General features: G+C 51.1%; 1 protein-coding gene across 3 annotated transcripts in view; it reads left to right on the top strand.

The window, feature by feature from the left end:
• The window catches only part of prdm5 (PR domain containing 5), a 36925-nt gene extending 14944 nt beyond the window's left edge, over positions 1-21981 (top strand). For all 3 annotated transcript variants that reach the window (XM_049010805.1, XM_049010804.1, XM_049010803.1), the window contains exons 9-16: positions 1945-2029; positions 2162-2319; positions 3138-3231; positions 4078-4238; positions 6788-6881; positions 14400-14485; positions 19087-19191; positions 21207-21981. In XM_049010805.1, the coding sequence (XP_048866762.1) occupies positions 1945-2029; positions 2162-2319; positions 3138-3231; positions 4078-4238; positions 6788-6881; positions 14400-14485; positions 19087-19191; positions 21207-21371 (948 nt within the window). In that variant the 3' untranslated portion in view covers positions 21372-21981. The remainder of the gene's footprint in view (positions 1-1944; positions 2030-2161; positions 2320-3137; positions 3232-4077; positions 4239-6787; positions 6882-14399; positions 14486-19086; positions 19192-21206) is intronic.
• Positions 21982-25720: the final 3739 nt, after the last annotated feature.

Here is a 25720-nt window from a genome sequence, read left to right as displayed (position 1 = left end):
TCAACACAGGCCATTGATACAGCGTCTCTCTCATCCAGTGTGATCAGCCATCACATGGCCCTTGTTTGGACCGTCTAGAAAATCCCAGAATGCTTTTCCTCCCTGATCAGGTGAAGGTCATTTAACCCCCCCCTCACGTTGAGACCCATTACCGTGCGGAGGACACATCCAGTTTGCCCCCTGAAGATGTCAGTGGGAATGGATTTCAGACGAGGCACCATAATGATGGAGGATGACCTATTGAAAATGGGGCATGAAGATGAAAGGGTGATTCGTGGTTCCCTGGATGCCAGGGGCGTGTACAGGCATGGGGCCCTATCTGAAAGCTGATTGGGCCCCCAGAGTGTCCCTCATAAATCTAAAACATTTGATTGGGTAATAATAAAAATTGGCCCCACTGTATGAACTATGGCTCTCTAATGCCTAGAATCACCCCTTCTGGACACTGGGTGTAAAATCCCAGTTTGATGTCAGGGTGCCCTTTGTCCCAGGGCCAGCAGAGCTCGTGTGGTAAGCTGTGGAGGGCTCTGGACCTTTTGAGGCTGCACTGAGGCGGGCCAGAATCGCCGCGGTGCCCTGACCCCTGTCAGTGGGCGATTACCCCCTCCCAGTCTCACTCGCAAAGCCTCTGATGGGCCTGGGCGCCCTAATGACAAACAGATTGTTCTCATAATCGGCTCTTTTGCTGGCCGGGCCGGCTGAGAGCGGCTGCATCGAGCGGTGTTGTTTCGGGAGGCTAATCTGATTTGGCACTGTGAAGTTCCTCTCTCTCTCCCCCTCTCTCTCTCTTTCGCTCGCTCTCTCCCAACTCGCCACATGGAATGAGCCTCGATCGTCCTAACTGCATTTTCATAAATTTTTTTCTGAAATTTACATCACACCTTGACGGTGCGCAGCATGGCTGTCTGTGAGCTGCAGGGTTTCTTGTTGGAGTAATTAAATGGACATGAAGCGATGTCACCCTCTGATCCGGACCCTGATTAAAACATACTTCCCAAAATATCAGCTCAAGACTCCATGGAGAGGTCCGGAAACCTTCCAAAATCTCGACTTGACGCTGACCCAGGACTCTATGGAGAGGCCCGGAAACTTCTGTCTGTGAGCAATTCTGAAGCTGCCCAGGGATGGTCGCAGAAAATCCGGCCAAAGGCTGTGCTAATCCTGTGTCTCAGCCCCTCTCTTCCCAAACTCAAAAGACGAACGGCAACCGTCGTTCCCGAAAGTGCTTCCGTCAAAGCCGGACTGCAGGGACCGGAAGTTTCCAGAAAGCTGCTGGCATGCTGGCTGAGGAGGCTCTGGCGTCGTCTCTCCAGAGAGGGCGTTTCAGACGGGCTGCCTTCCTTCTCGAAGGCACCATACTGATGTATCACTGCCCCCCCCCCCAATGAGGATCACATGCCCCACGGAACAGTCGCAAGCACCAGAGCACAGAGGTGCAGTTATTAAAACTCTGTTGCCAGCTTAATTACATTTCCATCCCCCCCCCATTTGCTTCATTCTGGCAGTGGGCTGGGCCTGGTGTGGGGGGGGTGGGGGCACAGCAAAGAGCTTAATCATTGCAGCTCGTCCCTCACGGGAGCCATTGGCATTATCCCCTCTCAGTGAGGTTCTCCACGGCAACTGTTAAGATAGGCTGGCTTCCTTATCTGGCTGGACCGTGGCATCTGCAATGTGTTCCGGAAAGTTCTGCCAGCAGACAGCCCGCTTCGAATCGGGAGAGCAGCCGCTCGGTGTCTCACAGCTGCGGTGTCTTTGCATCTGCCAGCAAAGACGATTAAAAGGAAAGTTGTGGTTAAAATGTAAGCGAAGATCCGGCTTTAATCCCAGATCAGCCTTGGCTGGAGCGTCTGACGTGCCGTCAGTGCGGTAAATTCTGCCCTGAGTGTTTTCAGATCCCTGTCACTAACTTGGCTTCTGCGTTTCATTTGTCTTGGTTTCTCTCAGGTGCATGAGGTCTTTGACTGCCCGGCGTGCGACAAGAAATTCATCTCCACCAATCAGCTCAAGCGGCACATGATAACGCACTCAGGTACAGCCAAGAGCAGCACTGTCTGTGATTCTGTCCCAATCGGAATGGGCGTAGGATGGCCCAGGGAGGGAGGGTTTCTTCTATCTGATTGGCTGTTTTCCCTCACTGCCGCCTCCCCCTCCGGGCTCGCAGAGAAGCGGCCGTACACCTGCGAGGTTTGCAGCCGCTCCTTCAAGCGCCTGGACCAGGTGACAGCGCACAAGATCATCCACAGCGAGGACAAGCCCTACAAGTGCAAACTGTGCGGGAAGGAGTTTGCCCACAGGAACGTCTACAAGAACCACAAGAAGGTAATGCAAAGGGGGGTGGGGCATGGGCGGAGCATGGGTGGCATGGGTGGGGCTGATAAGGAAGGGGTGGGGTTAAGGTGGACCATCGGGAGGATTGACACTAGAATGGGTGGAGCATGTGTGGAGCAGGGGTGTGGCATGGGTGGCGTATGTATGGCAATGCGTGTGATGGGATTGAGAATGAGTGGGAAGGGGTGGAGCATGATAGGGAAGGGGTGGATAGGGAAGGGGTGGAGCATGGGCAGGATAGATGTAGGAAGGGGCAGGGCAGAGGCAGTAGCCATTACATCATCTTGGATTGTGGGCTGTGCACTCCAATATGTCCCACACATGCACACACACACACACACACACATCCACACACGTACATGCATACACGCATACACACACACATGCATACACACATACGTGTACACACACACTCACACATACACACACGCACGCACACACACATGGGCTCTATAGAGCGGGGTGTCTGTCTAGGTAGACCAATGTTATTTGGAGTAAGAGGTTGTACAGGGAGGACCCAGGACAGCAATCCCCCCCATCCCCCCTCTCCCCCAGCCCGGCTGGAAACATGACACTCCATGAGACAGAGCCTCCCGCAAATAATTCTTCATCCTACCTTCCATCTGTCTCCCCTGGGACTCCCTGATCCGGGGGGGGTGTGGGGGGGTTGCTGGGCCTGATGAATTTAGTGGGGTAGTTGATTGACCTCTTGATTGAGGTGGGTTACAATCCCGTTATCCCTCCTTAGGTAATTATGCCGCTCGATTGCAGAGATCCCCCTGATTCCCTGCTCCCTCACCCCCACACAGACCCACTCAGAAGAGAGGCCCTTCCAGTGCGAGGAATGCAAGGCGCTGTTCCGCACACCATTCTCGCTGCAGCGCCACCTGCTGATACACAACAGTGAGTACCGTGTGTATTTGTCGGTGTGTGTGTGTATGTGTGGCTGCCTGTCTTTAAATGGTGGCTCTCCAGGTGTGCAGGACAGCGCCCCCTACAAGTGGTGATGTGCAGTTCAGGGATTTACACCTCTTCCCGCTGTCAGGATGTCTCAGCACCACGTGCACGGTGGAAACGGTCTGCTGTGTGTGGCTCGGCGTGTGTGCGGGTCTTTGTGTGCGGTGCCCATCAGGTGAAAATCAGGCACCACTGTGACCTCCTTGGTCCTCCTGGCCCACAGGTGTGTCATTTCCTGTTCCTGTTTGGAGTCCGCAGGTGCAGCATGCGGATGTATCTGCAAGGTGGCACGTTCGCTGCTCCCTTGCGCTCTGTCTGCGGCGGTCGTCCCCGGGTGGAGACGTTTCAGAGAGCGAGGGGGGAGCCCTTGCCCCTTTTTTCGGCTTGGGGAGTCAGGACGTTGTGGAAATCGCATTAAAACAGAAGCTTCTCTACTCACGGGGTTTTACTGCCTCCTGTCAGGCTCAGATGGGGCTGTGCGCTCTTTAACGAGACAGGCCTCAGGAGCGTGGCCTCGCGTGTCAGGGAAGGGCTATGCCTCTCTTCATGAGTCGGAGCTGTCTTTCAGGGGCAGAACACAAAGGATACAGAGCGGGGGGATTTTTAAAGCACTTGATCCTGAAGGTAGACATTTCCATGACTTACAGGATGATGACAGAGTCTCCGTAGAGCGATTTTCTGCTTTGCTCTTATTTGCGGATGCTGCTGGGAGACTCTCGTATTGGAAGGAGAGGACTTTATCCTGACTGATTTTCCATTGGCCGACCTTGTGACGTGCCCGTCTTTTCTCAGGCGAGAGGACCTTCAAATGTGACCAGTGCGACGCGACCTTCAAGCGCAAGGACACGCTCAACGTGCACATACAGGTGGTGCACGACGGCCACAAGAAGTACAAGTGCGACCTCTGCGAGAAGGCCTTTGTCACGCCATCCGTCCTGAAGAGCCACAAGAAGGTAAGGTGGCTTGCTCAGCAGCCCCCTTCAGGCGGAAACCCGAATTACCGTTTCTGCAAAATGAGAAGTTCATTCTCTAATTATGAGGTCGGCAGACTCTATAATCATGCCCAACTCTAGACGTCGAACTGAACATGAAACACTGATGAATAAATGTTCCTTTTTTGACTTTTAATTCCCACAGTGAGAATTTTTGGCGGTGCTGTAAATCTTGGTGTGTTAGATAAACACGCAGCCTGTGTTTTTCTGGTACAGCTGGGATCACGCAGTACTTTTTATTTCGACCATAAATGCTTTAAAATCCCCCCCACTCCCTCCCGCCTTTACACGCTTCTCCCGTGACTGCAAAAGCCATCACACACATTTTTCTTCGTAATTAGAGACGACGTTTAGCCCTAGCGGGGTTTTAAGGCACTGGAGAGGTCCCGGGGTGGATCTGGGGGGCTATAACGTGCCGGTGTGTCCGGGGGCTCGGGCCGGGAGCAAATCCTGCCTTGGCATGGGACCAAATAAATTACTAACATACTACCTTGCGAACCGTGGGGAAGACAGGCGGTTCGGCAGACAGTTTTGTGCCGCTGGTGTATGACAGATTAGCTGCGATCCTCTCCAGCGAGAAGGCAGGAACCTGCAACAGAAAAGAGCGCCGCCCTACAGGACAGCTATTATGTGCAATTTTGCTTTTCCCTCTGGTGCTCAGCCAGGATCTGTTGTTTAATTTCTGTTTATTCTGAACCTTTGCTTTTATTCTGGCCTCCTAGCAGTGCCGGGCCTTGCCTGTCCTTCCTGATAGTTCTGAAATTTCGGGGTTGGGGCTTTAGAGCCTGGCGGATGGGAGTATCGGCCGCAAACCTGCCTTCGATGCCGGAGAGCTGCTTTCACCCGTGTGAGGCGCCGCTGCCCTGCTGCTCACTGCATCCTGGTGTGACGAGGCTTGCACACCCTGCGGCCCCTTCTGGGCGAGCCAGACTCCTCACTTCACAATTTGGAGACGTCCTGCAGAACTGGGGCATTTTTTTTAAAAAGATCTTTGAAAAGACCTGAAGAAATGCCAAAAACTTGTTTTATTATTGAATTTCATTAGTTTTTTGGGTTTCATACATCGAAGACAGATGTGAGGGAGGGACTCGTTATTAGCAGGACAGATGTTAGACAGGGACTCTGTATTACTAGGAGAGATGCGAGACAGGGACTGTACTAGTAGGACAGTTGTGAGACAGACTCTATTAATAGAACAGATGTGAGTCAGAGACTGTTTTAGTAGGACAGAGGTGAGACAGGGACTCTATTAATAGGACGGATGTGAGTCATGAATTTTGTATTAATAGGACAGATGTGAGACAGGAAATATTTATTCATAGGATAGATGTGAGACGTGAATTTTGTATTAGTAGGACAGATGTGAAACAGGGACTATTTATTTATAGGATAGATGTAGGACAGGGATTTTGTATTAGTAGGACAGTTGTGAGACAATATTAATAGGACAGATGTGAGCTAAGGACTCTGTTTTAGTAGGACAGAGGTGAGACAGGGACTATTTATTCAAAGGAGAGATGTGACACAGGGATTTTGTATTAGTAGGACAGATGTGAGACAGACTCTATTAATAGGACAGATGTGAGACAGGGACTTTTTATTCATGGGAGAGATGTGAGACAGGGACTTTTTATTCATGGGAGAGATGTGAGACAGGGACTTTTTATTCATGGGAGAGATGTGAGACCTTCATTACTTTGGACTATGACTGTAGCCCTGCGTCTGCTGCACATTCTTGTTATTTAAGAAGTGGGGCTTATGTCCATGTTTACCATCCTGCAGTTAAGGTTGCAGTGTTCAACTGTCTTTGCTGGTCTGCTTCCCCACGGCACTCTATTAACTTATGTTTTCTGAAAAGCACCACCCCGACATCCCAACGGGTTCACGCTCCGAGTGAGAGTATGGCATCCTGTGCTGGCCGATCCTCCTGCTCCACACTGGCTCCTAGAGGCCAGCTGTTGTAGAGCAGGTTTAGGCCACTGGTCCCCCATTTCAGGGAAGCCCTAAAGCGTCCTTCTGTGATTAATCTCTCTTTTTGTGTTTTTCCTGTCTGTTTCCATGACCTGCCGTTCATCTTCCCTGATATACATGTCAAGTTATGCGGTGCGTCGTGCTCTTACAGCGTCTTGTGGTGGGACAGCAAACGGAACCATATGATGGGGACTCGGTAACGAAGAAAGCTTTTACTGGAAAAACATCCCCTTTCGGAAGATTGATGCGGGTTTTGAAGGGGGTGGGGGGAGTGGGAGGCCGCACCAGCACAACAGAAGCATAAACTTGAAAGCAAAGTGGCCAGTTTGCGGTAGGATAAAACGGAATCTGCCTTATTTAACTCTGGGGCCAAAGAGAAACCGAGTAAGGCAAATCGTAAACACTGGCCCAGGTTACTGCGTGTGGGTCCAGGCAGAACACGCTGTGTCATACCTACGTCGGGGGCGGGGTAGGGATGAGGGGGACAGCGACTGGATCGGTTTCACCGTACAGTGAGCGCATCCATTCCACCCTGACAGACTCACACGGGCGAGAAGGAGAAGATCTGCCTATACTGTGGACAGAAATTTGCCAGCAATGGTACGCTGAGGGTCCACATCCGCAGCCACACCGGTGAGTCCAAACCGTCCCGCTTCATCCCGTCCAACACCAGCAGCTTGTCCATTCTCGATGTCGGTCCCTGTGCCGCGCCCACCGTCAGTCCTGTGAGGTTCTGTCATTCTGGGCCTGTCCACGTCTGCCAGCCTGCAGGAAGAGGACCTTGTGTCACTTCCTGTTTTATTTCCACTCCTGTCTCGTCATCTGTTCCTCTCCGATTTGGAATGCCACCCCACCCCGCTAGAAATTCGGAGCCTATAACAAAATGCCTCCTTGAGCCCCCGCGTCCAGTAAAATTTCAAATTTTGCATATTTGAATGGCCCCGGTGAAATGCTGTAACCCATGAATCTACCAGGGTATCCATGCCCTTACTGCGTCTCTGCTCACAATGCATCTACCCAGAATGCACTGGGCCAGCTGATGGATGCTATATTGTACGGTATAACAGGAGGTGAACCTGCTGCCTCGGTGTGACTTCCGTTGTCCCCAGTAACTGGGCCGGACGAAGTTACGCCTCCTGTTCCAGTGGGCCGCCCCCGCAGACATGTCCAGCTGGTTTTGCGAAGAAGTATCTGCACTTGGTGTCACCCCCTGGCAGAACCCCCAGCCCCCCTTCAGCTCTGTCCCATTGCTGCCCCCCCTGCATTTTCCCCGTCGTTTCTCCCTTTATCTGCGGACGCCGGAATACCAATGAGGACGGACAATGGCCGTCCCCCCTCCCCGGCTTAGCGTGTGAATCTGCGTGTGGGGCGCACAGGGGTGTGGGGAGCAAGGCATGCTGGGAACTCACAGTGACGGTATTTGAATTAGATAAGACCTGCTGGCTGGTTTCTTCATCCATGTGTTATCGTGTCCTGCATTCATGTAACCAAAATCCACTCATCCATAAATCCATCCATCCATCCTTACATCCATGCATGCATGCATCCATCCATCCATTTCTCGATACACACACCCCCTGTTCCTTCATCCTCCTCCTGAGGAAGACTCCTCACCCTGCATATCCTCATAAATCCGCGTAGATATTTTTCCAAACGATGGCAATTTCCTTCACAAAATGCCTTCACTCCATCACACGCACGGGGCCTTTTACAGCTTAAACACTCCAGTCCCTCCTGGCTTTCATGTGCTAATAGAGACCACGCAACCCCCAAAAATGAGTGCAGGGCATTTCGGGGCCACCCTCTGGTAGATCCTGGCAGGGGCGAGGGCAGCATGAAGCACGAAAGCAGGACGACACCCCCTACAGGGATCACCAGCGGGAGTATACATACAGGCGCCTGAGAATAAACAAGACACTGGGATTCTGGGAATGCTGGGGAGGGGGAGCTTGTTGGGGCATCTCAGGGAGGGAAAAACACCAGGAAGAAAGGAGCACTTGAAGGCAGCATCCAGCGGGGTGACCTCAGAGGTGGCGCTGGCTGTAAATCAGCCCCATCCCCTCTCCCCGGGTCCACAGCTTCTTGTCTGTCCTGTTTTGTTTGCCGTCATCGCTGTGGTGCCGGGCCCGGCCATATGGGCCGGGGGAACCAGCCTGGTGCTGATCCATGACAGCCAGGTTCCGTTTCAGCAGACGGTGGCTCTGACACTTCACAGTAAATCCTCAATCGTCACTTTTGTATGACGGGCTCCGCGATCGGCCGTGTGTTGATGGCACAGCACGCATCATGTTTAACGCGTGTCTTCAGGAACTCCGGGAAGCCAGTGTCCTCTGGATCCTGCCCCTTGTCTGTTGTTATGATTTTTATGAATGTTTTTTTTTACAGGCCCCTAAATGTGATTAATGATCTCTGAAAATCTGAAATATAATGAATAGCCCCCATATTAGCAGGGTTGGCGTGTCGAGGCTCGGAGGATCACATGGTGAGGGGGGTGGACACAAAAGCAGGGGGGGGGGTGGGAACACAAAGTCAATCCCCCATTTCCTCCCGTCATTCATCTCCTGACGATCATCCTTTGATTTGACCCCACCCACACAGAACAGGGGTGAAGCCAGGTTGGTGGAGCTCCATAGGCCGTGCGGAGATGGTCGGATCAGACCCGGCCTGCCACGTGGAATGGCCCAGCTCGAACCATCAGATGGATGGTGTGGGGGGTGACACGTTGGCAGAGCTGCTGGTGGTTTTGAAGTCATTGTTATGCTTCCCCCCCACCCACCCCCTCATTCCAGATATTGTTTTGTCTCCCGTCGGGCACGGGGAATAAAGATGGAAGTTTTATCTTTGCGTAAACAAACTTCTACAAAGGACCCCCATGGATGGCGAAGCGGCCAGCACTGACAGATCCTCTCAGGGCATTTGAGACCTAAATCCAGGGGTTGTTTGCTTTCCCGCTGCTGCAGGATTACGGCGATGAGCGATCTGAGACTTTAACTCCGAAGAAAGCATGCGGCGATCGTTTTTTTTGAAATCCGATGTTTTCAAGACGTCGTTTCGCTCGCCCTGCCCGGCGTGATCCGTGAGGGTCCGGCGGTGCCGACGATGACGTCTGTCTGGCCTCCGACCGTGCGCAACCATGTCAGTCCTTTGAAGATGCTCCCCAGAACTGTGCCGTCAGACCAGAGAGGTAGCTTTGCTGGTTTTCCCAGGAAACCTGTCAGGGCTGTCAGAGATGCATAAATTAGAAGAATTCAAGATGAAAAGGATCTGAGCAGGAGGTAGATCAAACACGGTTATCGCACAGAACAAAGAAACGCGTCTGTCTCCAGAGACTGACTGTACCCTCCTCTGTGTTCTTAGAGGGTTGACCGTACCCTCATCTCTGTACCCTGACTGTTACCCTCCTCTCTGTACCATACAGGGACTGACCGTACCCTCCTCTCTGTACCCTGACTGTAACCCTCTTCTCTGTACCCTGACTGTTACCCTCCTCTCTATACCGTACAGGGACTGACTGTACCCTCCTCTCTGTGCCCTGACTGTACCCTCCTCTCTGTACCCTTACTGTACCCTCCTCTTTATGCCCTGACTGTACCCTTCTCTCTGTACCCTGACTGTAACCCTCTTCTCTGTACCCTCACTGTTACCCTCCTCTCTGTACCGTACAGGGACTGACTGTACCCTCCTCTCTGTGCCCTGACTGTACCCTCCTCTCTGTAGCCTTACTGTACCCTCCTCTTTATGCCCTGACTGTACCCTCCTCTCTGTGCCCTGACTGTACCCTCCTCTCTGTGCCCTGACTGTACCCTCCTCTCTGTACCCTTACTGTACCCTCCTCTCTGTGCCCTGACTGTACCCTCCTCTCTATACCCTGACCATACCCTCCTCTCTGTACCCTTACTGTACCCTCCTCTCTATACCCTGACCATACCCTCCTCTCTGTGCACTGACTGTACCCTCCTCTCTGTGCCCTGACTGTACCCTCCTCTTTATGCCCTAACCATACCCTCCTCTTTATGCCCTAACCATACCCTCCTCTCTGTGCCCTGACTGTACCCTCCTCTCTGTGCCCTGAACATACCCTTCTCTCTATCCCCTAATTGTACCCCCCTTTCTGACCTTACTCAGTTATCCGGTTAAGTGGTTATCCCTATGAGATCCCAACCTACTCACTGGCCCCCACATGCCACCTGCTGCTTATAAAACTCCAGCGCCCGCAGCCTGCTCCTTTCTGCTCTCCGCCCCCCCCCCACCCCCACCCCCACCAAGAGAGCACAGCTGTGTGCAGTGGAGGCCTGGCATACCGGAGAGAACATGCCTCTGAGGAGACGGAGGAGGGTGGAGGAAGAGGCTGGCCCCAGCTCTCAGCCCCGGGGGTGAAGGGTGATTTCCCAGAGCGGGCTGGCCCATCGCATGCCGAGCATGGGTGCTGACATGCAAGGTCCGTGCCTCGTATGCAGTGGTGGGGGGGCTGGGGGATAATGGGACCCCTCCCTTTGCCCCTCCCCCCCCACTCATCACTCTAGTGTGATAGCTACACCCCTCTTGGCACTGAGATGGTATAGGGTGGGGGGGATCCTGATGCGTGTGTCTGGCCTGGTCCAGTGTTGCTCCTGCTGGAGCTGGACAGAAGACTGAACACAGGGATCTGATCCTGGCCTTTCCCATCACAACCCAAATGGGCCCGTGTGCAGATTTTGCAGTGGGGAGGTGATTGAGAGGTGTGTGTGTGTATGTGTGTTTGCGGAGAACCTAGCTGACCCAGAACGAGTACCTCCCTGCCCCCCCCAAGGCCCTCTTCCGCTCCCAGCTTCCACGTGGTTGTGCCCTGGGGGGGTCTAACTTCTCTCTCACGCTGTTCTCATCTGCATCATACGTATGTGCTTGTTAAGCCGGAAAAGTTGTGCGGTGGTTAAAAGATCAGCCAAAGCGGGAATGACACCGAAGGATGGGTCAAGTGGCTGGGTGCTGCCACGTCTGATGCCCCCATTAGCCTTTGGGAAGCAGGGAGTCTGCTAACGGCCTGCATGCCTGGCTATGGAGGGCCTCCCACAGGGGCCTAGCAGCCCACAGCTCAGGGTCTGGGCTCTTCTGGATCAGAGATGCTCTCTTGGTTCTCTTTCTATTGGACAACCTTCATTGTCAGCCCCTACTGGATCATGGCTGCCTTATTGGTACCATTTCTACTGGACTGCCTTCATTGGTCAGTCCCTATTGGATTTGAGCTGTCTGGTTGAACTGGCACTGCTGGTTGTCATTGCCAGCATTGGAGACGGACCTCAGTTCCTTAGCTACTGGGTCATTTCTGGAAGCAGCAGAGGAAAGGCAACCTTGGATTGCCAGTAGGAGGTGTCTGTTAAGGTTGGCCAAGCATAACCTGCTCTGGGTTCACTGCCAGCCTGTTTGTAATTTTCGTGTGTGTCTGTTCGTGAATTCAGCGAGGGTGTGACCAGCTGTGTTTCATGATCAGTTATGCGTGTATTTGGACCGCTTTGCATGACCGGGCACGCCCCCTGCAATGCCCCCTCAGGCGAAGATGTGCGTGCTAGTACCACCCCAAAAGCAACAGGGGGCGTTCCGCAATTGCAAACCAGGCACAAATTCTGCCATTGTGGGGGTGGGGGGGAGCTTCAAACAGGCTGCCCCACAACCCCTGCTGCAGGATGGCAAACTTCACACCTCCTAAACTCTGTGAAATTACCCTGTCTGTTAATCCCATTAGAGAACAGGATCTGTCGGGGGGGCTGTTTATACCCCCCCAAACAGCCGTAACACAACATCTCATTAAGGCACGTTCCTCTCTCTACCACATGCACGCACACGCGCACACACACCCACACCAGGCACGCCATGACGACTCGGCTCCCTCATTCACCCATCTGGCAGGCTATAATGGGATTCTCCACCAGCCATTAGTGGACCGACTTGCATTACGCCGAATTACCCAGGATCACGTGCAATTGCACCGAATCCCCCCCGAATTACGCTGAGCCGCACTTTGCCGCACTTCGCCGCATTAGATTAGATTACGTTGCATTATGCCGCAGGATATGAAACCGCATTCCGTTACACTGCGGCACGCAGACTTGCATTCCGTAGCGGCCGTGTAAAATTCCAGTGAGCGACACTCAATTGCGTTTCACTGCCGCAGTGCCGACGACTCCGAACCATTGCCCCCCTCCTTACCCCCGGAAAGTTTCTTTGGCGAGGTCCATTTTCAAGTATCAGTTACTTCAGTTCTGGTTATTATTTTTGCTTGAAGCTGACCATATTCAATAAATCTGTTATTTTTATAAAAATCAATGATTCAAAAAGGGGACGGTGTGTCTCAGCGGGTTGGGATGTCTGTTCAGATTCCATGGTCTTTGGAGCGATGTCACTTCTCAAGGCCCTTCAGCAAGGCCCTTATACCCCAGTAACTCTAGGGACTGTCGGATCCAACTCTCTCAAATGCATGTCGCTTTGGATAAAGACACTAAATAACTAAAATGGAAAAACGCAACTAACAAAATGAACATTGCAGCGGCTGGAAGATTAACAGTAAAAGGGGAACAGATCACTTTCAATGCCCCATCTCCACACACAAGCCCGCCCCCCCCCCCCCGGCTAGGACCGCTTGTGGCCGTGTTTGAAAGCAGGCTTGTCACCTGTCGGCCGCATGCGGAGCATGTCAGCCGACTGCTGATTGGACGTGTCAGCGTAAAGGGGGCGGGTTTTAGCTGCACAGTCATCCCGTCTCTATGGTTTGCTTTGGCCGCGTGCAGACGGCTGTAATTCAAACCAGCGGGCCGATTGAGGCTGAACCCTGGGGGGGTGTGGGAGCGGGGCGTATCTCCTCCCCTTCACAGAGGAGGCGACGGATACCAGCAGGGGGCGCCATCCATGCTGAGGCGGAGACATCGAGCCCCCCCCACCCCCCCATGGAATGTCTGGGCAAGACCGGCCGCATACAAGCGCTGCCACCCTACACCCGGTTGATTGAACACGGCCCTGCGCTTTTTTGTTTTTTGCCGCTAATACGCTCCTCCGGGGGGGGTAAACGAATCCACATTGTGGCGGGCCCCTGACTGACGGCCCCATCACTGCTCGCCAGCAATCCGGCTGCCGCTGATAGCATCTCTGAGCCCCTCTTTGATCCCCCACCCCTGGACGATATCGGGGCCTGGAGCCCACCCCCCACACGGCCGAGAGGAAATGGGTGTGAGACCTGGAGCTGGTTCGGCGGCTGCCGTCAGGCCCGGAATGAGCCACAGGCCCCGTTAGTAATGTTTTTATTAGCATGATTAGTGTTTATTATTACTAAAGCTCCGCTTATCTCCACTGGGCCTGTAAGGCAAGCAGCCCGCTGTTATGGTGTCTGCCATGCTGCGCTCTGACCTCTGGGGTAATTGGGAAATTGAGTAATTGAGTAATTGGGTAAGGCATACATAAACAGCACTGGGCTTCTTGCTTCACCTGGGTCTGTCTTAACAGATGCTCCTCGCTCTGAGATGATCTGACTTAGGATATTTCAAGTCAACGTCAAAGTGAACTTTATTGTCATCTCAGCCATATAAATTATAAGGGGGAACGGAATGGTGAAACCCAGGGTCTGCAGTGTACAGATACTAGTGCAAAAAAAGAATTAAAAATGAAAAACAAGATGGGACACGACGAGACATCGTGCAAAAGAATCAAGACAGAAAAGTCGCAGCAGCATGGCATTGTAATAAATAAAATGTACATTGATGCAATGTATAGTCGTGCACAGTCGTATTTCGAATTCTGATCCGTTTCCAGGATAGCGATACGCCATGTGATACTTCATACTGAAGGGGGTGGTGGTGGAATCCGCGCGTCTACGCTTCCGGGCTCTGTAACGATCGCGAGCGTAATCATCACTTATGCTGTTTAACAACATAACGTTTTTTTTTTCTCTGTAATTAGCCAAATAAACTTTATTTTATTTTCATTTACTAGTTTTTAGTTAGGTATTTTTTATTAGATATTTACTTATTCAGTGATAGTAGTTATTTATTATCGTTTATCATATCACATTCAGCTGATAACATTTTCCACTTACGATGGGCTAATCGCGACATAACCTCATCGTAAGTTTGGAGCATATGTGTACTCTGTCTCCGCCCCTTGACCCGCCCCCTTTCTCACTTCCAGGTGAGCGGCCGTACCAGTGCCCCTACTGCGACAAGGCCTTCAGCAAGAACGACGGGCTGAAGATGCACATTCGCACTCACACCCGGGTAAGTGAAGCCCCACCCCCATAAACATCCACACGCTGGAGTGACTTGGCCTCCAGCCAATAGCTGTTTGCCCCATCCATAATCTTGCCCCCCCCCCCACATGACCACAAGCAGCCATTTTGATGGCAGTTGTCTTAAAGCCCTTTCTGGGCCCACAGCCAGTCATGCCTCACTTGCTATCCAAAGGCAGGTTTAAAGGATGCCCGAGTGTCCTCTCCAGAGCTTTCTCTTTCTGGAATGTTCTTTATGTCAGCCGAAAGGGTCATCGTGCATGAAAGGACGTCGAGCATCTGCGGTCCATCACGCCCTGGAGAGGCGTTACATTCCTGACAGACGCCCCGCACACTTTAGCACGCGTGCTGTCGTAATCCCCCCCCCCCCCCTCTAGAGTCACATTCATAACAAGCTCCGCTAAGATTCCTCCCCTCTTTCTCTCTCTCCATTGTTGATGCGATTTTATTTTTGCGGGTGAAAACGTGTAATGACAGCGATGGAGAGTTACTCTCCTCCATTTACACCATCATTAACAAATTAACACTCATCACGTCAGAGGAGGTCGACGTCCCTGTTTCTTAGTTTGTGGTTAAAAACAAATATTTTTTTCTTCTAATCTCAGACTTTGTTTTTTAACAGTGCATGAAGGCTTTGTGCTGCTGTGCTTGCAGTATGTTCCATTTACTGTTTTTTGTGAAACAAATTTGGTTACATTTTTTAATTTGGGTTGTGAAATGAAAATATGGGTTCTGAGCCTAAACCTACTGAGAACCAATGCTCTTGGTTTTGGTTCTGGGTTTAATGTGGACTCCATAATATGGGTTTAGTAGAGACCTCTCGACTAGAATTATACTCTAAACGTTCCATCACTGGTCATAATGCCTAGGAGCTCGGTTATGATTGGCTGCCTGAGATAATCGCTCTCAATGGGTTGTAACACACTGACAGAGCAGCTGGGGGCTTCAGCCCGTGCCGGTAAAGGAAGCTGTGTCCCCAAGAGCATGGGAGCAGCTTTTTGGGTGATACCCAACAACGCCACCATCTGGCCCCACAATGCAACAGCAGCTTCCCAGCCCTATAGGAGGGAGATGGTGCTATTTTATTTAGTTTAGTTTTTGTTGACTTTTTATTGGTTTTGTCTGTATTTGCGTTGCTGTTTAGGATAGCTTTAATCTGTCCGCTCTTGTGCCCACCATGAATCACTATTGGCTGTGGCTTTTCTGTGTCCTTATCCCATCGGCGAGCTGAGCATAAGCCAAGCACAGTTGCCCCCCCTCCCCCACTCCTCCTGCCTTCACACCCCGTATGTAGGGAAATCCCGCCGATCAAGTCGCGTGTCAAAACACAGGTGAGTTTCAGGAGCGTGAGTCTGTTTGTGTGCTACACCTTCCTGGGTACTTCCCAGGATGCCCTAGGGGCTGCCGTCTGCTTGGAAGAAGGTGGAGAAGGTAGGGCGTTCGCAGGCTTCTGTTGGCACCAGGCTGACCTGCGGTTATGGAATACATTCACTGTACGAATTCCTGAGGAAGAGATAGTTGGAGGGCGCTGCCTCGCCAGAGGGGGTGGGGCCTCACTGGAGGGGGTGGGGCCTCACTGAAGGTCATTAGCGTGAGCTGGCTAGAGGCGGCAGTAAGAGTAAGGGCAGTAAGGGCTGATTGGTTGATTTGGGACCTCAGGGATGCTCGCTCCGTTAGCCAGGATTTCCCCTCTCCCCAGGCCAAGACAAGCCACCCCAGAGCATTCTCAGCGATACGTGTATGTTTTATGGAGAAAGATGAAGGTAACTCTCAGGAAGATCCTGGAAGTTTCCAGAAGGCCCAATTTACAAGCGGCATCATCGGAGACATCCATGTGTACCTCCCTGGAACACAAGCCCAGCCCCATACCAGGCAGGGTGGTCGGGCGCTTGTCTGGCTGCTTTTTCGGTTTTGGGGTCCGGAACACGCCTCCCATGAGCCCGCAAATGAAAGCCAGCCTTCCCAGCATCCCACAGACTCTCCTGGCGTGCCCACTAGCCTACTGGGCTAGACCACCCAAACAAATGAGCTAGCGGGTTCTTATCGATCAGATCAGGAATGGTGGGCTAGCTTAGGGGGTGGGGAGTCGCGGCATTTTATCTGATCTAACTCCGACACCGACTTCCCATTGTGAGGTTCCCTGCCACAGCCCCTGCTGCTGTGCCCTCTGCTTCAGCGGGATGCCAGTCCAGAGGACTTCCTTTAGATGGACCAGCTGCGGGACTCAAATCACTTTGCGATTGGGGGGGGTGGGGGTTTGGGGTGTTGGTGGCATCCTTAGAAACTGGCCAGCAGCTTCTTGGGGTCAGCCAACCATGAGGGGCGCAGGAGGAGTGAAAAATTACCCGTAACATTCCGATGAAGTTGGGAGGGATAGTGGGACAATGACTGGAAGTGCTGTTTGGAGGCCGTGAGTTAAAACGCATCAAGATGCTAACATTTGACTCGTAGGTGGTTCCAGACCCTACATAGCAAGGCTCCAGTCACCCTATTTTTGTATGGAAATTTCCAGAAGGAAAGATGGGAAATGAGAGGCCCTGCAGGAGCTGGAATCTTTTCAGGCAGATTCTGCGGCAGCCTGGGTCGTCATTTGTGTAAATAAAGCCATACGATTCCCAATTTGTTTGCTATATGGACCCCTCCGAGGAAACGTGTCGACTGAGGGATTAAACGCTGGCTTTTTATTTGTTTGTTTTACCCAGGAAACTCGAGCGGACTGGTTCCAGGGGTTCAACAGTGGGGGGGGGCTTGGTCTCTGACCCTGGTGTCTTGAGGATCCCGACCTTACTGCTGGAGATTTGGTAAACAGGCGCTAGAAGGAAGCCTAGCAGATTTGGACCGGGCTGGGAGGCCCTAAAGGCTGGATTCCAGGAGGCTGGACCAGACCATGCACCAGGCTGCCCATGAACAGTACTCATGAGTACTCACAGTGCTGGCTTCTATATGGAATCAATACTTGATCTTTCACTCATTTATATGGCTGAGTATCTTATGGAGTAGTGTAATTTGCCCAAAGACTGTCTGTGTATGTGGTTTCCAGCAGATGGGTGTGTCCCCATCTTCCCTGCCATCCATCCCCTTTTCCTCAAATGCCATCCCAGTCCTGGCACCTCACCTCCCCAGAACGTCTTCCTGTGCCCACCCTTGGCCCCCTGACTGCTAACAGGGCCCGGCAGGCTACATGGGGTGGGGTGACAGGCTGTCTCCACTTATTGTCATACTGTCTGGCGTGGGTGAGATTCTCCTTGGCAACAGTGTCCGTGGTTTCAATACAAAGATAGCTGTATAGAAGGGATCAGTACAGAGACACTTGTATGAACAGGATCAGGACAGTAACACCTGTATGGACAGAATTTTGTGTGTGTGTGTGTGTGTGTGTGCGTGCGTGCGTGTGTGTGTGTGCGTGCTAGGGGTTGCACGACTTCAGATTGTTTGAAGTTGACAGTTATGTCATTACAGTTGAGTTGCCTAATCACAGATGACATCATTAATAAAACCACAGGAGCAGGGAATGGTTTGCAACAAGCAGCAATCTGTATTCGCAAAACTGAATGCATATGCTGACAACAAACTGCTCATACACAAACATTTTACATGGAACATTAACAAGTAGAAACAACAGGCTGTTATGCAACGATAACGGTTGTTGGCTAAGACTTCCATTTGAGTGTGAAAGACGAAAGATTGAAATGTCAGTATAACGTTTGGGGAGGAATCAGCTCCCCAACTCCCAAACTCGTGCATGATCCAGCTGGTAAGCCTGCTCCTCGCTGTCGTGGGGCACTTAGTAAATTCTATCCGGCTAGTGTGCGCCACCCCTAATGCATGCATGTCCTCTGAAGTCCCCGTCCATCTCCCTGTCCCACATCCCGTGTTAAAGGCCCATGTGTTTCTCATGCCTTGTCTGCATGCTGCCTTCTCCCAGTCGTCCCTCTGCGTTTAGTTTGATGGGTTTTGTTGCCGTCTCTGATTTCAGGGCTTTTACGTCTCAGCGCGGCCAGGGAGGAGGCGGATGGGGGGGGGAGGCTGGCCTGCTTTGAGTGCTTAAATGCCCTCCAGGTGTGGGGACAGCGATGTGGATGCTCACCCCCCATCTCCCATCTCTATACCTATGGGAGGATATGGTGCTGCCTTTTACTCGCATTCTCATGCTACCTCATCCCCGTCTCTTCCAACGGGCCTCCTGGGTTCCGCCCCAGGCTTGCTCTTTATCCATTTAAACCTGTCAGAACATCCTTTCATTTGGCCAGGATCTTCTTTACTTTGTTTAAATTCGGTTAAGTTTGTTTAAATCTCCCCCATGACCTTGACCAGGATAAATGGTTAGAAGATGGGTGAGTGGATGGATGTGTTTAAATCAGACTTGCGTGGAGGCCTGCTCTAGATCATTCTGATACCCACACATAAGCCATTAAGAGAGAAAGCTGACATGAAGCTTTGGGGTAAAATAACGCCTCACAAACATGCTCTGTGTTTCGTTTTGTGTTTTTGGGCCGTACGGATTTATGCGGATCCCTTCGGACTCGCCTCTGCACCAGGCCGATCTAACGAGCTGCAGTCTCACTGATGCTCTCCCATGTGTCCTTCCAGGAGAAACCCTACAAGTGCATTGAGTGCAACAAGGCCTTCAGCCAGAAGCGAGGCCTGGACGAGCACATGAGGACGCACACCGGCGAGAAACCCTTCCAGTGTGACGTAAGTCTGACCCCTGACCCCTAACCCCTAACCCTCTGGCTTTTCTCTTACGGCCACCTAAACCTATTTTAGGCACCAAAAGAGGGTGAGTTGAGTCACTCACCTGGCTTTGTCCACTTGATCGCACGTCTTAATTCATGTCATGCGGAACGGGCAGCGTCGCAGAGATGTTATAGAAAACAGCCCATGTGCGGCACTGTCCAAACCAATCCTGTCACTGCGGCTCCAGAACAAGGCCGCAAATTTTTCCAATGTCGCACAAAGAAGAATTGAAGACATCCCCCCGCCCCACCATGAATGTTGTGAGCAATTCCCATTTAAAGGCTGCTTGAATCCCAGGATGAATAAATTGGGTCTTTTCCTGGACCTTTCAGAATGTGACGCGTCTTTTCTAGCTAAAGTGAGTCACACACAGTTAAATGTGACATGGTTTCTATGAGCTATAAAGCACCTGTATTGCACTGTGCCTCAGATATGCTTTATTAGTCATATAAAGCATGTTTCCTTAAAGGTGATACAGCTTTTCTCATTAGTAAGACTCGTCTAAATTATGACAATACCGTGGACTCTTTAATTAGTATTGAAATTAGTATACAAAGTCAAGCAGTTTTACTTGAGGATTCAACCCGATCCAGTTTGCGAGTCCATAAACAATATAACCCTCAAACATGGGACCTCTTAACAGGACCCCCAGTACCCATAATACATCGCTGCAGCTTCTGGAAGAAAAGCACAGAAGTGGCTTTATTTTTTTGGTTGGGCTTGGCTGTAGTACCAAACCCACAACCTTCCGACGCTGGCGGACAGAGTGGCCACAGAGCCGCCACACTGCCTGATCTCCTGCTCGGGTTTGGCCTCCAGTGTTTTGCGGACCGCGTCATCTTTGAAAGTGGCGCATTCCTGGGATCTGCCACCGGATGCGACAGCCCGGGCGTTCCATGAGGCGTACTGTGAATTCGAGGCCATCGTGAAGGTAGAGGAATCCCGAAAACAGAGAGGATGCAGCCGGGGAATGTCCCTTACAAACTACTGCGGATGCAAAAGGTCTTCATTTTTATGTAGCCATTTTTTAAAATGGTTTTAGACAGGCTGCCGCTGGAAAGGGGCCTGCCATGTGATTTATGTCTGCAAGCTGGAAACACAGCGAGCTTACAGTTGTTGCCCAGACCTCCGAGTTGCGCCTCCTAAAGGCCCAGAGCTTTAACTCCACTGGCTGCATCCACGGGCACATTCTGCAGGCCTGTTATAGGCCCTGGTAAATGCCACGGGCGAGCCCTCCCTTCCCAGATGGGGCAGCTTAAGATGATTAGCGGGGGGGGGGGCATGGCGGAGATAATTCATCACGGCCCGGGCGGTCGCTGTGCCACCTGGAAGAGGATCAACGCTCATAAAAGGGATGATTTGTATGTTTTTAAGCAGCTTGTTCAGTAGGATTTTATTTACTTGTGAGCCACGTGGAAACGCAGTGTCTGCAGCATGGGGGGGGGGGGGTGTTTCGGCCAAAACAGAAGCTTCCAGGGTCCGTTGCCCTGAGGGGTCTCACGCTGCTTCCATTGCGACGCGGATCACACTGTTCTGCATCTCCGCAACAACTTTTAGGGGACTACATCAGTACTGCAGATTTCATGACTTTCATGGTAATGATCTGCCCCGTGTCACATGACATTATGGCCTGAGTACCACTAACGTCTCTGTTTTTCATCAGTGAATGTTACTACTCAAAATATCCCAGACCCCCCGCCCCCCCCCCCCCACCCGAATATCACCCCTGTCGTATAGTAGACCAGTGTTTCACAACCCAGTCCTCGGGGAACCCCGGATAGTCCACGTTTTTGCTCCGTCCCAGCTCCCAGCCAATCAGGAACACCGAATACCTGGTACAGGTGCGCTGGGAGCTGAGAGGAAGCAAAAACGTGGACTGTCCGTGGTCCCCCGAGGACTGGGTTGGGAAACACTGTTGTAGACCAAGGTGTAAGGCAGGCAGGTGTCAGAGATAACAACAGCTCCCCCTGCAGGTGTGCGACCTGTCCTTCAGCCTGAAGAAGATGCTGATTCGCCACAAGCTGACCCACAACCCCAACCGGCCCATGGCGGAATGCCAGCTCTGCCACAAGAAGTTCACGCGCAACGACTACCTCAAGGTGCACATGGAGAACGTCCACGGCGAGACCGAAGCGTAGCACTTGCCTTCCCCTCCACTGAAGGAGGGATTTCAGCATTGAACCCCGGGAAATTAAATAAACTGTTCCACACCGTCCCTGTCCCAGTGGTTCTGACGGTCCGACATCCTCAGCACCACTGCGTATCCCTTAATCTTGGTGTATCCAAACTCCAATATGGGATCAGTGATGTTGAGATAAGGTGCTAGAGGGTATACTGTGGACTGCGGCCTCCGATGCAGGAATGCCTGTGATGGCCAATCAAACACTTTCCCTGTGTTTGTTTTGTCCTCAAAAACCTAACCTCTAGATCCTGTAGCATTTTATTTCACTTCAGCTGCTGCCATATTTACATGGATTTTTGTTCAGTGTTGGGCATCCTGTATATCCTACACACCATTTAAACATCAGTAGATTTATTTTATTTTGTTTTTAAGGAGTGTTTCGGTAGCCGTGTACTTCCTTGAAGTTCTCTCGCATGTGCTGTATTTTCCATTCTATATATTCATTAAAAAAAAACATGTTGTATCGTTCTTAAAACTGAATTTTTCAGAATGTCCATACTCTTTGTATTATAATACTGTGGTTTAGTTGTTAGCATTGCTTATTAAAATGCCTATTTAAAATGTGATTTTTTTTTTCTTGTCATAATTTATTTTTCATGCCTTGTTGGGGCTGGATGGGACTGAAGTAGTAGCTGGTTATCTTAAACCAAGGCCCCTTGCCTCCACTTCCTTAAACACTACGCCACCTGCTGATTAGACAGCTACTGTCAGGGAGGTTTAGTGGTGAATAACTGTGCAGGTGGGGGGGCTGGGGGGGGTAAACTGCCCACAGCAATGTTTGATACTCAAGTGTTTCGGTTATGTGTGTTTCTGTGTGTGTATTGATATATTAGGGTGTTTCATGTATTTGTGTGGGTGTGTTTGTGTGTGCATGTGTGTGTGGTTCAGGTATACCTTACCTTGTGGGGACCAAATGTCCCCACAATGTGATGAATAGCCGGGCTTTTTTTTACCTTTATAAAAATCCGTGACTGCAATGAAAAAAACAAAAATGCAACAACTCTTGTATTTTGTTTGGTTACTTATGGTTATGGTTAAGGCTGGGTGGGGGTTAAAGTTGTCATAGTTAGCGTTAGCATTTTTCCCATAGAAATGAATGTAACCCATAAAGATATGTTTACACGACTGTGTGTGTGTGTGTGTGGTGTGTGTGTGTGTGTTTGTGTGTGTCGACATGTGTATTGGTATATTTGAGTGTGTGTGTGTGTGTTTAGTCATATCTCCGTGTGCATTCACCGGGCCCCTGGCTGCTGATCTCCCAGAATCCCGCGCTCCCTCCTGGCCTCGATGTTCCCACGCACACTAATGAAAGCCTTGCATGCCGAGCCGCTCGCCCCGTTAATTATAATTGCGCTTTTTTAATGTAAACCGTGAAGGCCAGGCCGCTCAAAGCGGAATTGCCGTTCTCACAGCGGCTCTTCGCTCGCCTCTCATTCTGCCTTCATGGGCCTTTCTGGGACGATTCGGTAATTAAGGCCGTCCGCGGCCACGGCATTGGCCCACAAAGAGCCGCTGACTGATCTACAAAAGCCGGCACTGGGAGAGCAGGCTCCCCGGGGCGTCCCCACGCGGGGCCTGCTCCCTAGGGCCAGCCCCCGGGGAGGGGGGGGGGGCGGGGGTTTTCCTGGATTGGGGCCTTGCTGGCCTGGGCCGCGACTTTCAATGCGGGAGCTGTCAGCGACTTTCTATGGGCTCCTGCTGGTTGCCGGGAGATTTCCGGGCCATTCCAGCTCACGGTGATACGGACTCGCACACGGACATGCTCCCAGATCGCAGAGGTGCATGCAGGGATACGTGAAGAATTTTGCTGTGTGTGTGCCCAATGACAATAAAGTTCATTTTGAATTGCATACACAGGCCAAATACGAATCCATGATTTAAAAATAGACAAAAAAATATATAATCAAGAAACTGATGGTTTATACAAATTAGTAAATGCATAATTATTATTTTAAAGCTTGTGAGTCTTTTCCCAGATTAAATTTAGTCCGTAACGATTATCACATGTACTGTGCAAATCTTCCCCGCTGAGAAACATGACAGCCAGTGCAGGCGTGTATTTCTGAATGCAAGCTGACCGCCGAGGTCCTTAATTAGTGCTGTATATCCACACAGTTTGCTTTGAAAATGCATAACAGATGACACAGCGAAGCCTGGACAATTTCCTTTTATATGTAATTAAAATGTTTGCAAACTTTAAACTAAGAAAGGAGTGGTTTTCGTTTGGTACATGTCTTCCTAAGCAGAAGCAGAGGCCCTAATCTTTGGGTGTCCCATTCATTGCCTGAACCAAAAGGGAGATACTTCCCCTCCCAGAAGCAGGGGCCCTAATCTTTGGGTGTCCCACTCATTGCCTGAACCAAAAGGGAGATACTTCCCCTCGCAGAAGCAGGGGGCCTAATTTTTTAGTGTCCCGCTCTTTGCCTGAAGTAATTTTTTTCCCCATGTCATCCAAATGCTTCAATTTTCCTTTGAGCATCTCAGAAGGTGCTGTAGGTTTGCTCCTAGCCAGGATTTTTTTCGGTGAGCCCAGCATACAGTCTCCCATCCGTGGATGTGGTCACTGCGTGTTTTTCGGAGGACCGCCCTCCCTGTTAATTGCATGTTTTCCGCGGGCCTGTGGCGACTTCCAGCACAGCCAGCCCCATCTGTGTGCGGTCAGGTCCAGTAGCGGATACCTCTGTAAAATGGGGTCCGGCTTTGGGATTTCCCAGCAAACCACCAGGAACGACACATAGTGGGCTCCCCCATGAACTAATTTGGCTACCATCTCCCCAGCAACAAGCTGTCCCAGAGGGAATGTGAAGTATGGACCACAGCGGCATCACAGAATTGCACAGGAGGTGCCAACCAAGGTATCTTTATACGTCAGGGTGGGTGTTCCAGTCTGGATTCCTGTTGCCATGTCAGTCGTATCCATAGTAACCAAAACACTGTTCCTTGTGCCTTGAACTTTCACCTATCTTCTTCCGAGATCCACAGCACCGACACCCCCCCGAGCACCAGGATTTTCTTGTACAACATCCCTCTGTGAAACATCTCGGCATACTGGCTGCCCACTATTCTCTACTCTGGAGGGTCATTTCTTAATAGCGTGATGTTTTAATCTGAACTCCCGGCCCCCCTCCCCTTCCCAGACTCCCCAGGAGGGATATCAACTCAGCGAGCGAGAGATGGTATCGTTTTTAGAGTCCTGGGAGGATGGAGTGAATAGATGCCTTTATCACTGTAAAAACGAGAGCAGGGAGGCTTACGTCTCTGTCCCTTGTGCCACGCGAAGAGATTCATTTTAGATAATGGAACAGATTTAGCATGTGAGCGGCACTTTAAAGACGCATGAACCAGTATTACCTTCTGTAAGCTTAGGGTGATTAACCGGGGAATAAGGATACCATCTTGCATGGCGTGAGATTGTTGTTATTCCAGCTTAGCTGCCCCTTTCTCCCGCCCTCGCTTCAGACGAACGATTTAGCCTAATTGCAAACCTCCCGGGTGCAGCGGCGGGCAGCTGGCCAGGCTTCACAGCAGAAACCTACAGGTTGAGGGCTGGTATCTCAAACCGGTATAATCGAGGCTGTGTCCACGGCGATGGGGAAACAAAGGGGGGGGGGGTGTCAGCAGCTGGAGGACAGAAGGAGTGGCCAGTCTGTCAATCTGATTGTTGTCCAGTGGTATGCTACGTATTTAGGGGTGCGACGAATCATCCAATCATATGTAAGCTTTTTGCATGCAGTCTAGTCAGGTATGTTAAACAGCTGCCCTTTAGAGCAGACATAGTAAATTTATGCTTTTCTTATTACAGAAATTGTGGGGATTTATGCAGTTAAATATATTCAGGTTATCTAACTAATGGGTAAAGGTACTAATACCATTTAATATTCTCTAATGTCTGTGTACTGCATATTTGTGTGTGTGTGTGTGTGTGAGAGTTCAGTACTGTCGGTCCATTTTGGCATCACATCGGTCATTACTCCTGTATGTAGCAGTTCATTTTTGTGACAGCACCAGCCCTTTTACCCTTACTCCTCCACACGCTGGATAGATACACATGCCCCATAATCATGTCAGCCACAATGACTGCAGTCTGTGGGCATCCACTAAGTGGGCGCCAAAGTGGACAATTTCTTTTCGGAACGATGTTATCAATAAGGGTTATGGTAGGTCATAGTGGAGTAAGGACGGTTACCCCTTAATATAAACTCTTATTTAAAGATATCCAGACGCACAGGCCATATTATTCCATCTCTTAGAAGCTCATCTGTTCACCCATCACCCGGTAGAGTATGGTGAACCTCCTGTCTCTGA

This window comes from Brienomyrus brachyistius, chromosome 4 (genome assembly GCF_023856365.1).
Source record: "Brienomyrus brachyistius isolate T26 chromosome 4, BBRACH_0.4, whole genome shotgun sequence".
Lineage (NCBI taxonomy): Eukaryota > Metazoa > Chordata > Actinopteri > Osteoglossiformes > Mormyridae > Brienomyrus > Brienomyrus brachyistius.
This window is presented reverse-complemented; position numbering and strand designations above follow the sequence as displayed.